At 31.7% G+C, this 15,391-nt stretch overlaps 1 protein-coding gene across 1 annotated transcript; it reads left to right on the top strand.

Annotated features, from left to right (window-relative positions):
• Positions 1-10,922: 10,922 nt before the first annotated feature.
• LOC108319387 (berberine bridge enzyme-like 13) lies at positions 10,923-12,825 on the top strand. The gene has a single exon (XM_017550501.2). The coding sequence runs from the start codon at positions 10,930-10,932 to the stop codon at positions 12,517-12,519; it is 1,590 nt and encodes a 529-aa protein (XP_017405990.1). The 5' UTR covers positions 10,923-10,929; the 3' UTR covers positions 12,520-12,825.
• The last annotated feature ends 2,566 nt before the right edge of the window (positions 12,826-15,391 follow it).

The following is a 15,391-nucleotide window of genomic DNA, read 5'->3' as shown; positions in this document are numbered from 1 at the left end:
AAACTCTAACTTCATAAAGTTAGTGTTCAACACAATAAAATTAAACTAACTTAACTTGACCTATTTAAAAGAATTGTTGTCTGATTTACTAATAAATCTCAACTCCAATGTATACAAAATAATATATAGACATTTCATAAAATTAATTTAAATATATAGTTTACTAAAGATTTACAACATTTACATAAATACTTTTGGTCTATATATGAATCTCATCTCCACAACAAGTTTATTTCATAAATAATTGTACAAACCAAACACATGTAATAATGATTGTACTTACATAGCTGAAGGTATCTCTTAAAGAGTCTTCTTCCACTTCACAAACTTCTACTACTTGGTACTCTTCCACCAAACTTCTTTTATCCTCTACTGAATGATGGAGTGCCTACAGAAGATTCTACAACACTTAAGTCAATAGATTCTATTCAAAGCATGAATAATTCAAAAGTGAAGTCATAACTTGATTGAAACAATATTTATAGGAATATTTTACTAGCCATGGGCCCTCACATGGATGGGTCTCAATTATAGGCCTACTGACAATTTTACTTGTGGCGATTTGCAGCCATTTTTGGCTAAGTTACCTAGTGTGTTGATGTATTCAACATGCAAAGATAGGTACCAATAGGTAGTGTCCGATTCTAGTGAGAAGCGTGTCTATCAATGGATGACACTTAGTCTTTGATTAGGGGATTCAATATTCAACCATCACTAATCTAGGGAAGGATACGACAACGGTTGCTTTTGACAATTGATAATGGTTCTAAAATCAAGACATAGGACGAGGTAAAAAAATGGAAGGTTTTTGGCCTCAATTATAAACCAAAGCAAAACAATTCATATTTTGCTTTAGTTAACAAAACATAAGCACTAAAACGAAAATAGAAAATAAATAAATAAAATTGGGTCTATGACAGTAGTTGTAAGAAGAACCACTGTCATAGGCCCCCTTTTTTGCTTCGATTTCACATACAACTAAGACAATGGACTACATCTGATTTAATATAATTATTTAATTTTAAGGTTTCAATATCAGATTGCGTGTGAATATGCTTAAATGGTCATATTCCCATTCCCTAAATTCAACATCAATTGAAATAATTAAAATCCACATGCAACCAGTTCAAACAACAGAAATTCAATAGTTTAACCACCAATATCATAATTTCAACAAATCTTAAGACAAACCAAACATGCAATTCAAACTTTCAAAGCATAAAAAACTTAGAAAAAAGATAACTAGCTTCCCTTACCTAACAGATGACCCAAAACAGTCCAAGAACCCCTAAGCACCCTTAGATACACAGATAACCCAAAATATCTTTATGAACAACGCAAACATGATCATAACACAACATTAGGACCGCTACTCAACAAAGATTCATAGAACAAGCACAATTGCCACATGCAAGTTGATAAAAAGCCACTTACATGAGAAAACACAACTGATCAAGAAATAGACAAAGAATCAATTTACCCTATTGGAAAAACTAATAAAATGATTTTTTAAAGTTCACTTTTAGGAGAGATCCTACTCTGTTTAAGCTTCAAAAAGATGAGTGGTTGGTTATATTAGAAAGAAAGGAGACAGAGTTTTAAGAAATGATTTCTACAAAAAATAATAAAATTTATTTATAAAAATTTTATTTATATTTTAAATTTTTAATATGAAATAATCAAGTATCATTATTCTAATCATACAGTTAATTCTAAAATGAAATTTTCTAAACTCACACGTAAAGAAGAATAGATAAAAAATAAAAATGTACTAAAGAAGAATAGATAAAAAAATAAAAATGTACTAAAGAAGAATAGATAAAAAAATAAAAATGTACTAAAGAAGAATAGATAAAAAATAAAAATGTACTAAAGAAGAATAGATAAAAAATAAAAATGTTTGATTAAAAAAGAACCTGATTGAATTAAAGTATATGAAAATATATTAGATAATTACAAGTAAGTCTCCTTTTTTTTTAATTCACAAAAATTTAACATTATTTTCGCCATCCATATTTTCACTCTTTCTTATTTCATCCACTAAACATTATTAAAGATGAAAAAATATAGATTGCATTGATCTACTTAATTTGTAAAATGATGGGACATTATAGGTGATTCAACCTTCTAACTACTCCATCCAACCATTATTTATTTTTTTATAATATTAAATGTTATTAGTTGTTTAAACTTAAATATATATTTTTCTAAAGTATTCTCTAAAATATCAAAAATATATTTATCATCGTGGTTAATTTTTCTATAAATTCAAATTCCCTAATATACTAAAAGACAAATTTATGTTAAAATCAAATTTTAACTAAATTGTGTAATATATTTTAGCCAAGTTAATGAAGTTAACAATTAAAATTATGTTCACGAAATAAAAAGAACTTAAACATTTTTTTTTAATTTATAGGGTTAGCCTGCTATGTACTAACCCCAATACAAACCCAAACGTGATTTTCAATCATCATTATAGGCCATATCATTCTATTCTAACCTATTTTTATTATACTAATTAAAAGATGAACGAAATGAGATTGGACTCGATTATTTTATTTTCTTATTTATTAGAGAGAGATAAAGATGAGAAATGTAAAGGGTGGTTGTTCAACTACCTCTATTCTTTATTATTTCCTTTTCTAACAGGGTTGAATTCTGCCTTGTGGAGCGTGCCATATTTTTTTGTATGTATTGATATTTTTTTTTTAAGGTTAAACCTCCTTGGAATCTTTATCTATGGAAGTCTTTGTTTAAGTGGATTTATTAAAATATGAAATTACACACCACAAAAAATTAGGATTTATTAAAGTTAAATTAGGTTTAAGATTGGAGTGGAGTCCAATCTAATGGCAGGTGCCGGCAATAATCTCTTCTATCAGGGTCTCGATAATGTCGAAGGGGTGAAGCTCGGTTTGGCTAGTGTGCTTGAAGTTATCGATCACCAAACCATCTTCCGATCCCATTCCTAATTCAACAACTCTAAATTTAGCAAATGCAAAGGCACACTCCACTCCGAAAACGATGTGGCAGCGCAACAGACATCATCATCAATATATGTCCGTGTTATCTAAAACAGTAGATCTGAAGTCATTTCCAACATTTTTCTCGCTCCCAATCTCTTCGTCAACAAGGCTAATGGAATATATCTCCCCTTACCGAGAACCCAACGAAAGAAGATCTTATCCAATCTTCACCAAAACTCCTTTATTCTCTCCCCACCCTCACAAAGGGAAGACTGAATGTCGAGAAACAAGTCAAAAATGAGATGCACCTGCTTCACTGTTTGACTCAGAGGATCCTCCAAGTTATTCTAAATAATCCTAAGCAACCGTACCCCATTTCCTTTGGAATTGGCTCATACTCCCAAACATATCAATTAAACCCACCAACAACGACGCCTTAATCTGCTCCAAACAAATCTGCATCACCGTCAGCACATGAAAATTGAAGTGACTATCAACAAGATTCTCACATAATCTACACAGTGCAGGCTCATTCTCAAAAACACAGAAGATATAGAGTATGGGATTGGAAGAAGAGACGGTAGAGTATGGCTTGTGTCTAGGTTTCGCATCTAGGGTTCTTTATGTTCTGAAATTTGGGATGTGAGGCCCGATTCAAATATAATTTGAAATTGATTTTTGGATTTCTTCTCATAGGTTTGATGCATAGGGAAGAAGATTTCTGGGTGATGGACAAGGAAGAGGATTTCTGAGTGGTGCTTCGTTGCAATGGAAGATGACCTTTTTTTTTTAAATTTTTAATCAAACATTTTTCACGTCAAACTTAAGAAATTCCACGTAATACCCTGCTTATGTTACGTATTAAAAACTTACCACGTCAAGGTGTCAGGTCATAAAAAACTTAACCCCGTTAAACCAACTTAACGGTAGGGGCCTAATTGAGTCAATTTTTCACTTTTAAGAACTAAATTGAGGAAATCGATAATACAATGATCTAACTAAGAAAAACCCACGTAAATATGAACTTCCAATTAGTTTAACCTTTCTTTAATCTAGGACTATTTATAAATTTAAATCATAACTATTAATACTATATTTGATTTAAGTGATAAATATTAGAAAACATTGTCATATTTTTTTAAGTGGTTATATAGGATAATTGATTAATTTTATTTAATCATATCACTAAGACTTATTATTAATATTTTTACAACTACGAATATATTCAACGTAAAATTATCTAAGTTTGCTTTTGGAGTGTTTCTTTTACAAAAGGAATGAATAAATTCTTCACTTTTTAACCAAGTTTGCTTTTGGAGCGTTTCTTTTACAAAAGAATAATAAATTCTTTACTTTTTAACTCACTGGGCCATTGAATTTCCTTTACATTTTTTATTTTCTCACTTATTTCCAGTTTTTCTCTTTTTGTGGAAAGTATTAATTATGGTAGTGAAGGGTCCAGTCAACGAACGAGTTGCCCAATAGTCAAAAGTTGTTCTCACTTATTATGTTATGTACGTAAAGTTGACTTTTAATGAAAATAACTTTGTTTAAAATTAATTTAAAGAATGAAGTAGTTTATTTTTAAATATTGTTTTTAAAAATAACCAATTAGCAAAACTCAATATATTTTTTTTATCCAACACAACAGCCACGTATATAATCATTTCAATTCAAAAGTAATTTCGGACATAAATAAAAATTTTGAGTGTGAAATTAAACATGCAACTAATAGATAATAAATATGATAAAAATAAAAATATAATGTTGAGCCGCATATAATCCAACAAATGAAATGTTCAGAATACTTTAACCAATAACAAAGCTTTTGTTTAAAATAATGTGGGGGTTGGCATTCTAATGCTATTGTAATTTATAATACATGGGAAAATTTAAATGTCTTTAATTAAAATAAATTATGTTTTAACTGTAAATACGTGAAAAAAGAGAGTTATGGATGCACTCAGGCTTGATAGGAAATATTATGTTAAGGATGTGTTTTTATTGCCTGATTCTTTTTCAAAACACAAGCGTTTTTTGTGAGATAGTTTTATATAAGTTTTATTTATGTTGAATAACAAAACAAACATTAATGACATGTTGAGTTACTAACAAAAGTTTTTTACAAATTAGAAACATAATGTAACTATTTCTCCAAATGAAAAAATTATTATTTTTCTAGTACCATGTTTTTCAAATTGTTTTTCATATAGTTACACTGCAACTTAAAATTTAGTTGTATACGTTCAAAAACAACATATCATCTTGAATTGTGACTTCAAGGTTCAACACTGGGGAATATTTGTTACTTTAATCACTCTTGGAAAACAAGTATTACAAAACTACTTGAGGATGGATCGTCGAACATTACGTAACGCAATCAACTAAAGTAAAAAACATGGTAATTGATTAACGATGTGGACCATAAGGCTATGACCACCAGTGTTCCAGAAAATGGATTCCATTTACACATAATTCTGTTTCTTCGATGCATTTTAAGTTATTTATAGTTTTTCTATATTTCTAAGTCAATTTCATAAAACTTCTATTGATATTAAGATTTATCGTTTTCATATATTAACATAAATTATAATGGGAGATACTTGATTCATGCTAAATTCAATAAAATGTACTATTTGGTTTTTTTTTCTCCAACCTCTTTTATTCTATCTATTTTTTTTCTCTCTTAGACTCTCCTAATAATTAGTAGTGATATGACTAGAGACCAAACATAATCCAATTTGCATTAACGCAAACCAATTCAAAACATTTATTTGCAGATAAGGCTTTTAGTTTCATATCGGTGTGCATCCAAAATTTTCAATTTGCATAATATGAAATTGTGTTTCCAATCAAGACTATCCAAAATTATTGATTTTCGATTCACGTGACAAGATGCTTTCAATTAATTAAAAAATATAGTGGTTCAAACATAATCTCATATCATAAACAACACAAACACATAAAATCCCTAAATTTTATAATTAGGATTAGTAAATAAATTAAAAAAAAACACAAATATAGTTAGTTATTGTAAGTTATTTTATTTTATTTTTATTACGGACATTTCATAATAATTATACTTAGACCCATAATAATATTTTACATTAGTCACAGAATAATTCGTTAATTAATTTTAATATGCATATGAACACACTACATCTCAAATATCTAGGCATGTTTGTCTCTTATTCTTGACAAAATCATTAAAAAACGTGTGGGGTCATTGCACATGACTAAAGGGTTGCCGCTCCCTTTTATGGGATGAAGCAAAGTCCTCATTCTCATTTTCTTTTATATCATAATGGGTCGATGCTCTTCAAATTAAAAGAAATATGAAAAAAATTTATGTTTCGAATTTCGTAATTATAAGATTAGATTGTTCACCCCAAATCAATGCCAACACTCTTCATCTATATGACGTATGTCTGAGCTCAAGTTTCCTTCAACAGTATATGGCACTCTAATGTTATGGGCTAAATCCGATCTCAATAACATTTCCAGAACTAAATTAGATTTTTAGTAACTATTTATGTCCATTAAAAGGTGAATTTTAAAAGTATCATTAAAACATTCAGATTTATAGTAAGTACTTATATCCAATTAAAAGGTAAAATCCTGATAATATATATATATATATATATATATATATATATATATATATATATATATATATATATATATATATATATATATATATATATATATATATATGAAGTATTTATGTCCATTTTAAATATATGATAATATCATTAAAACATTTGAATCAGTTTGATTAGCAAAATATATGAATAATAGTATTAAAAGGATATATTTGCTAATGAAATGTATTTGTTAGTAATAGTAATGAATAAAAATGTTAAATAATATTTTATTTTCATGGGGGTGTCAAAAAATTTTAGTATGATTTGTCATTGTTAGTTAAAAATGGATTGGATTGAGCTGACTTGATAAATAAAAATGGATCACTAGATAATTAGTTTTATATAGAATGGATTGATGAATTGTACTAGACTGTTTCGTCACTTTTTTTTGTGTTAACTTTTTAATTTTTAATTTTAAAATTTTTTATATATTAATAAATATTAAAAGCAAATTTAATTATATTAAATATTTTCTAAACTTTTAATTGATTAGTTAATATTTTTAATTAGACAAATTAAACAGTTCAATACGTTTCTGGTCTCTCAATTTTCAATAAAAATTAAAACTAATCACTTTTTAAAATTTTTATCTAATTTAGTCTCTCAACTAGTAAAATACTTCAATATAGTCATCGAACTATAACAACGCCACAAAATTTATCCTATGTAAGGAGGTTTCACCCTATCTTTTCATATTTTAACATGTTATTTTCCGTGTTTGTATTATAATTATAATTTTGGATTATATTATATTATAATTAAAAAACTACAAGCTCATTAAGGCTTCATTGATATACACCAACAATTTCATTTTTCTTCCAAAGGCTTATATTCATTTTCCTTTTCTTCCTCACATACGCTTCATCCATGTTCCTCTAGAATCCGGATTGATCTTTCTCCCATCGTCATTCATCAACTCACCATATTCATCCCCTCCACTACCATTTCAAAATTTCCAACAACCAAAATACTAGAACACAACTCCATTCATCCAACAACACTACCAGTATAATTAATTAACACCTCCATTCATCCCTTCGTCCCCTCCATTATCAACCACACTTTCATCCATCAACAACCCACCATCTACATTACCTAAGGCTCCATTCACATAACAAAAACACACACTCATTTCTCTCCATCCCAACCCAAAAAAAAGAGGACCAAAAAAGTCCTCACTTCCATCTCAATTCCATTCATCTGTGCCAACCAAAACCTTGTTAAGAAGTGGACTTTAAACCTAACTCAACTCTCACAAAACCAGCTTGTAAGGTGAGGTTTGTACACATTTATATATATATATCTACATATATATATATATGTATATATATATATATATATCTACATATATATATATATATGTATATATATATATATATATATATATATATATATATATATATCTACATATATATATATATGTATATATATATATATATATCTACATATATATATATATGTATATATATATATATATATATATATATATATATATCTACATATATATATATATATATACTAAATTGGCCTTATATCTAGTTGATGTGAGACTTCTAACACACCTCCCTCACATCGAGGTATATATACATCTTATGCGTGAGACTAGGTAGTAATGGATGGTCTGATAACGACCCAATAACGAGTGAAACAATATGCCTAACAAACAAAAAATCTCGCTATGATAAATTCTAATAATAAAGTAGACTTTAAGTCTAACTTAACTAGAAAAAAACTGCTTGTAAAATGAGATTTGCATCCACTTATACATTCTAAATTGGCCTTATCTCTAGTTGATGTAGGACTTCTAACATCACTAACCTTGATTTTTCCTCCCTTGCAAATACAAAACTCACACCCATTGCGAACAACCAAACACGGAATCTTCACACAAGATATAAGAAGAAAAACACCAAATTATAATGAAAATCTTAACAAAATACTAAAAAAAAGACCTTGATCTAGAGGTTAATCTCGCGTGCCATTGAGATGAAGAAGAAGTCGTTGTGTTGATGTCGACAAAGCCACTAGTGGTGATGGGTCGTGAGGCTTAAGAAAGAGGAAGAGGAAGGGACGAGATCCGTAAGGAAAGGAGGAACATGCAGAGTTTGCGTGACGCCGGTGGCGACTCTAGCTTCAAACAACAACATCAGAGACCACTGCATCCGACGATGGTGGAGGTGTGTCGTGGTGGCTATTACGTGATTGTCTCTTGCACACAAATGAAACAAAAAAGGGGGAATAATGACGCGGACACATATGAATCTTTCGATGGTGACTGGTGTCGTTGGTGTAACATTGACTGTACTAGGATCGATCTGCAATAGGCCCTTGTGTTGTGGTAGTGGCGGTTCATGTTTATGGAATTTGAAGGTAGGAGAACCCGAAGTTGTCTTTATTTTGAAGAAGAGGGACATTGAAAATCTGTATATCCAAAAAATATAATATAACATAATATATTTTTAATCATAATATGATATAATCCAGAAATATAATTATAATACACACATGTATAATGATGTGTCAAAAATGAAAAGACATGATGGAACGTCATTACACAAGTTACAAATTTTATAAGATTGTTACCGTCTAAGGACTAAACCCAAGCATTTCAATAGTTGGGTGACTAAATTGGACAAAAGTTTCAAAAGAGACTAATTCCAATTTTCCTTGGATGTTAAAGAACAAAATATATATTTAATTATAAATTAAAATAATTATTACATTTACATGTTAAATTATTCTATTATAAATAATATTTGAAAGTTAATTTGTGAGTGTTAATGATTTAAAATACAATATTATTATATATTTACATCTTTAAAAAATAATATAAAAAATTAATCTTTTAAATTATTTTTTATTTTAATTTTTAATCATAAAAAGCGCTAATGGGTTATCTCAGGTTAACCTACATTTTGGCTTGTTAAATTAACGAGTTGGACAGGCTAAGCCAAAATAGGCTAACAAAGTTGAAGGAGGGTTACTCCCTCCACCACCACATGTTGCTCCTTACACCTTCTCGTTCCCATTTTGCCCTACAGATCAACAAATATGAGATATTTGTTTAGCCTTCAACGGATCTTGACATCCGTCAACGGAAATCAATATCCGTTTGACCTTTCAACGATTTTCTTTTATACAGAACAAATTTTAAATAAATTAAATAATTATAATTAAATTAATAAATAATTCAAAATCTAAAATTATATACTACACATACAAATTTATAAAAAAATAAAATTAATAAACTAAAAATAAAATAAAATTAAAGAAGCAAAACGCGAAGGCTTGAACGGATATGGGAGATCCGTTGGGCCTTCAGCGGATCTTGACATCCGTCGACGGAAATCAAGATCCGTTGAAGGCTGAACGGATCTCCCGTATTCGTTCAAGATTTGGTTTCTTCTACGTTTTTCAAACAACAACGCGTAGATACCAACATTTCTGGGGACGAAATCAACCACAAACCAGACTCTTCTTCGCGAACCAACCACCTTTGGAGCCAACTCAATGACAATGGAAGCATCGAAAAAGGAGGAAGAAACGAAAATCACAAATAAGAAAAGTAATAGGAGGAGAGGAAGAAGAAAGTAAAAGGAAAACATAAAGTTTCTGTGAGGGTACAGGGGGTGTGAGGCTACAATGGTAAAAAAGTGAAATAGGAAGAGAGGAAGAAGAAAAGTTTATGTGGTATGGGGTGTGGGGCTGCGGCAGGCAGTGAAAAGAGAAAGAGAGTGAAATTAGATTAGAGTTTTAGATTAAAATAGATAAAAGTGAAAAATAAATATTTAAATAAGGTCAGTTTTAAAAATAAAAGAAGTTGGGAAGTGTAGGAAACAATATGTGATAACAAAGGAAGTAATCCTCAAATTAAAATTTTCAACTCAGTCCATCCTACTTTTGACATGGTGACAGGCCAACCCGTTAGATTCAATCCATTTTGTCATCTCTAATTTTTTTTTTTCATGGAGAAGAACGAAAAAATCAAATATTATATTTAAAAGATAGGACAATAATAAAATATAGCATAAATTTAATGACGTTTAACACCTATCTGATATTATTCTTCATATCTTTCACTGTTTATCTCTCACTACTTGTCACTCTTTCTTTTTCTTTAGAGATATAAAAATTAACATTTGCTAAAATCATTTTATCCCTATATAAATTGTCAATGTCAAAGTAACTTTTTACTAAATATAATTCTATAATTTGATATTTTCATAATGCTTAATTAAACGACGAGGCTCAATAGCTCCAATTATATATAGAGCATTGGTGACACACTTCTTAGCCACAAAACAGAGCACAAAAGCATGGTGTCTCCAATCATACCCTTGTCACTTTTAGTCCTCCTTCTATCAGTTTCATTGGCTAATTCAGCTTCACTTGAACAAAGTTTTGTCCAATGTCTCAAATTGAATTCAGGAACAAACTCTTCACCTGATTCATTAACTTACAGTCCAAGCAACCCTTCATTCATCAGCATCCTTGATTCAACCGCACAGAACCTAAGATGTTTGGTGCCTTCAGCACCAAAACCTGAGTTTATATTCACCCCCGACGGTGATTCTCTTGTCCAAGCAGCAGTAATTTGCTCGAAGAAACTTGGAATACACTTCATTGTGAGAAGTGGAGGCCATGACTATGAGGGAATCTCTTATGTTTCAGAAATCGAGAACCCCTTCATAATTATTGACCTGGTCAAGCTCCGTGGCATCAATGTTGATATCAAAAGCAACACTGCTTGGGTTCAAGCTGGTGCCACGACTGGTGAACTGTACTACAGAATATATGAGAAGAGTTCCATTCATGGTTTCCCTGCAGGCCTTTGCACAAGCTTAGGCATTGGAGGGCACATTACAGGAGGAGCATATGGAAGCATGATGAGAAAGTATGGTCTTGGGGTGGATAATGTCATAGATGCTAAAATTGTTGATGCCAATGGCAGAATTCTTGACAGGAAAGCCATGGGGGAAGACCTGTTTTGGGCAATAAGAGGAGGTGGAGGTGGAAGCTTTGGCATCCTTCTTTGGTGGAAGGTAAACCTGGTTCCAGTGCCACCAACTGTGACTGTTTTTACAGTTACCAAGAGCATTGAACAAGGTGCAACCAAGATTCTTCACAGATGGCAGGAAGTGGCTCCTTATGTTGATGAAAACCTGTTCACCAGAGTCATCATTCAGCCATCCAGTGCTTCAAATAAGACTCAGAGGACTGTCACAACTTCTTACAATGCTCTCTTCCTTGGTGGGGCAAGCACACTCCTCCAAATCATGAAGAAAAGCTTCCCTGAGTTGGGTTTGACAAGAAAGGATTGCTTGGAAACTAGCTGGATCAAATCTGTGCTTTATGTTGCAGGCTTTCCAAGTGGCACCCCTCCTGAAGTACTTCTCAAAGGAAAGCCAACATTCAAGAACTTCTTCAAGGCCAAATCAGATTTTGTGAGAAAACCAATACCAGAAACGGGTCTTGAAGGGCTGTGGCAAAAGTTGCTGATAGAAGATAGCCCCTTGATGATTTGGAACCCGTATGGTGGAAAGATGAACCAGTTTTCAGAATCTGACACCCCATTTCCTCACAGAAATGGAACACTGTATAAAATTCAGTACCTGACTTTGTGGGAAAAGGGAGACAAGAATCCTGCAAAGCACATAGATTGGATTAGGAAGCTTTACAACTATATGGGTCCTTATGTTTCTAGCTTCCCAAGGGAAGCATATGTGAATTACAGGGACCTTGATTTGGGAGAAAACACCAAGAACAGTACGACCTACGAAAAGGCACGTTCTTGGGGCTATAGTTATTACAAGAACAACTTCGAAAAATTGGTAAGGATTAAGAGCGAAGTGGATCCTCAAAACGTCTTCAGGCATGAGCAGAGTATCCCAACTCGTCGATTCTGATCGCAAAGGCCCAAAAATGTTAAGTATGGCTTTGTTCTGCTACATACTGTGGTATCCATAAATTTGTGAGAGGGTTAATAACTTAACGTGCTAGTTTATAAATTTGTGAGATGGTTAATAACTTAAAGTGCTAGTTTAGAGAAGGAGATATAATGCAATTATATTAGTTGCTTTGATTTTGGCCAAGTTAAATTGAGACACAGATTTGTGTCTTTCTGATTTGTGTATTTCAGTATACTATGTCCGAGTGGCTGAAGTGTTGTTTCTCTTGAATGCCAAAATAAGTTCTTGGATAAAGAAAACGAATTTCTCTCACCGTGCCAGTTATTTTTACTTACTATATCGATCAATATCCAAAATTTTGGCTTCATCATTTCTATCTAATCAATTAAGTAATCATTTGATCATGTAAAAGGTTTTAATAACTATTTTCGATCTTTAGTACTAAAAGAAGATTCAAAAGCAATTATTGAAATATGAATGGTTAGAAAATCTCTTGCAATCATTTGTAAGATTGAATATTTTAATCCAATAGCCTTTCACTAAAATAAAATGTCAAATTCTTTATCTGAATCCGGTAGTGTCAGTTTCTCCAAGTAATAATAGAGTTCTAACTTCATGATTCTTTTTTTTTTAATATGATGTTTTGCAAAATCTTTCCTCTAAGCATATTTTCTTTCCTCAACAATTTGGCCTACATTTATGTTCGGATTTTGACACGAAAAAAGTGACTTCTTATAATTCATGTACATTTCATACTCTCTTACCAAGTCCTTAAAAAGAATCTTCACCTTTTCAATTTCACAATCAGATTCATAACCATATATCTGAGAGAAAAAATAATCCAACAAATTAATTTTATACCTGGGATCTAACATAATACCTATAGTTATCACTCCATTGATCACACTCTAATACTTGTTAAACTTTAAAACCATAGATGTAGCCATTTATTGAATAATAGAATTAGGAGAGTTAAGCCATTGCATCAAAGCCAACTTAATTTCACATACCTTTGGAAAGAAAATGTCGACAGTTCGATAAGAGGTATCAAAAAACAAGAGTGTCACATCATAAAATATTTCCAACTTTTGGCAAATTTCATTTGCCATTTGCTAATCATGTGTGCTAGACAAAAACTTTATATTGACTCTCTCGTTGTGATAAACGATCAAATACATCTTTGTATTGTATGACTACTTGAAGCATTAAAAATGTAGAATTCCACCAAGTTCTTCAATCAACAACTAATTTCCTTATGAATGAAATATTCAATTGAGCCATGTTTGTATAAATTTCTCTTCTCTTTTAGGTGTAGCTATCCAAAAATTAGCACTTCTTGTTACCTTTTCAATGACATTGGCAATTATGGACAAACGATCTTTCACAATTTATGGCATACCCCATAGTCATGACCAAACAGTTTCAAGAAGAGTTGAAATCATCTGTTCTAGACTCTATCTCTTAGGCCATGTTCGACCCTCATGAAGCTTTAAAAGTACAAATAATTTTGGACTTTGTATTTTGGGGCCAAGTAGAATAGGGTTTTGACCATCCAAGTCAACAAAGGGCCAAGGCCCAATGTTGACCAAGGTGGGACTTCCACACCATGAGTTGACCAAGGGGTCAACATTTTTAGCTAGCATGATGGACAAGAGAGAATGGATGGCCTTGACAAGTGTCAGCCTCTTATTGGTGAGTTTTTCCTCCTAATTAGTTGCCACGTGTCACTCTAGGAATGGAAAGTATTAGCCGTAGGTAGTGGCCACATGTCACCCTCTTATTTGAGAGGATTTTACCATTTGTATCCTTCCTATTAGAGAGGATTTCTCCTTGCTCTCCAAGGTAGCCAAGGTGGTTCTTTAAGGTTGAAATTTTTGCCCATTTTGAGACACCTTAGACTATAAATAGAGGTTTCTCTCCTTCATGTAATTACCTTTGAATTTGAGTAAAGTTATGCTGTCATTTATGTGTCATACTATTGATAACAGTTGAAAAACTGTTATTTTTATACTTAATTTTGACCTTAAAGACAACCTTTATGACTCAAAAATTAGCTTGGAATCATGTTTTTGATTAAGTTTTGGAAATAAGAGAGTTAAATAGGTTTTATGCTTGGTTTTCCTCTTTTTTTTTGCAGGTTTTAACATGAATTGAATGAAAGAAGTGAAGTAGCCAGAAGTTGGACTCAGAAAAGGCTAACAACTACTCATCTTAGGTCACCAAAGGCTAGAGCATCCCACGTGGTCTCCTCTACCCACCTTCCTCTAGTTGGTCTAAACTCTCTTAGAGCACCAATTAAACACCACCTACTGATAACAATTGAAAAACTGTTATTTTCATGCTTAAAATTAATACTAAAAGCAACCTTTAGACTTAGAAACTAGCTTGAAATCATGCCTTTTATCTATATTTTCAGAAATAAGAGAGCTGGACAGGTTTATGCTTGATTTCAGTGTTTTTGTGCAGGTTTTAAGGTGAATTTAGTGAAAGAAGTGAAGAATGAGAGAGAGGGAATCAGAAAAGGAATCAAAGAGTGAAAAAGGAGAAGCCGAAGTCACCGCTCAGCGGCATTTTACCGCTGAGCGGCACTCAAGAGGTTGCGGGAGGTCCGCTGAGGGGAGAAAACGAGACGCGCAATCACCGCTGAGCGGTATTTTACCGCTGAGCGGCACTTTAATGGGCTTGGGCTTGACTTTTTGTAATTTACGAATGGTATTTAAGCTTTAGGGTTTCCTAGGGTTAGGTATCTTTGGCAGAAACGAGGCAAACACTCTCTCTTCCACCCCTTTGAAGGAGGATCTTGGATGCTCAGGCTACCTCTTCACCTTTTCAGGGTTTATTCTTTCATACTTTCATTGTAATTCATCTA

The sequence above is a fragment of the Vigna angularis genome, chromosome 1 (genome assembly GCF_016808095.1).
Source record: "Vigna angularis cultivar LongXiaoDou No.4 chromosome 1, ASM1680809v1, whole genome shotgun sequence".
In the NCBI taxonomy this organism is placed as follows: domain Eukaryota; kingdom Viridiplantae; phylum Streptophyta; class Magnoliopsida; order Fabales; family Fabaceae; genus Vigna; species Vigna angularis.
The sequence above is the reverse complement of the archived record's forward strand: the minus strand, read 5'-3'. Positions and strand labels throughout refer to the sequence as shown.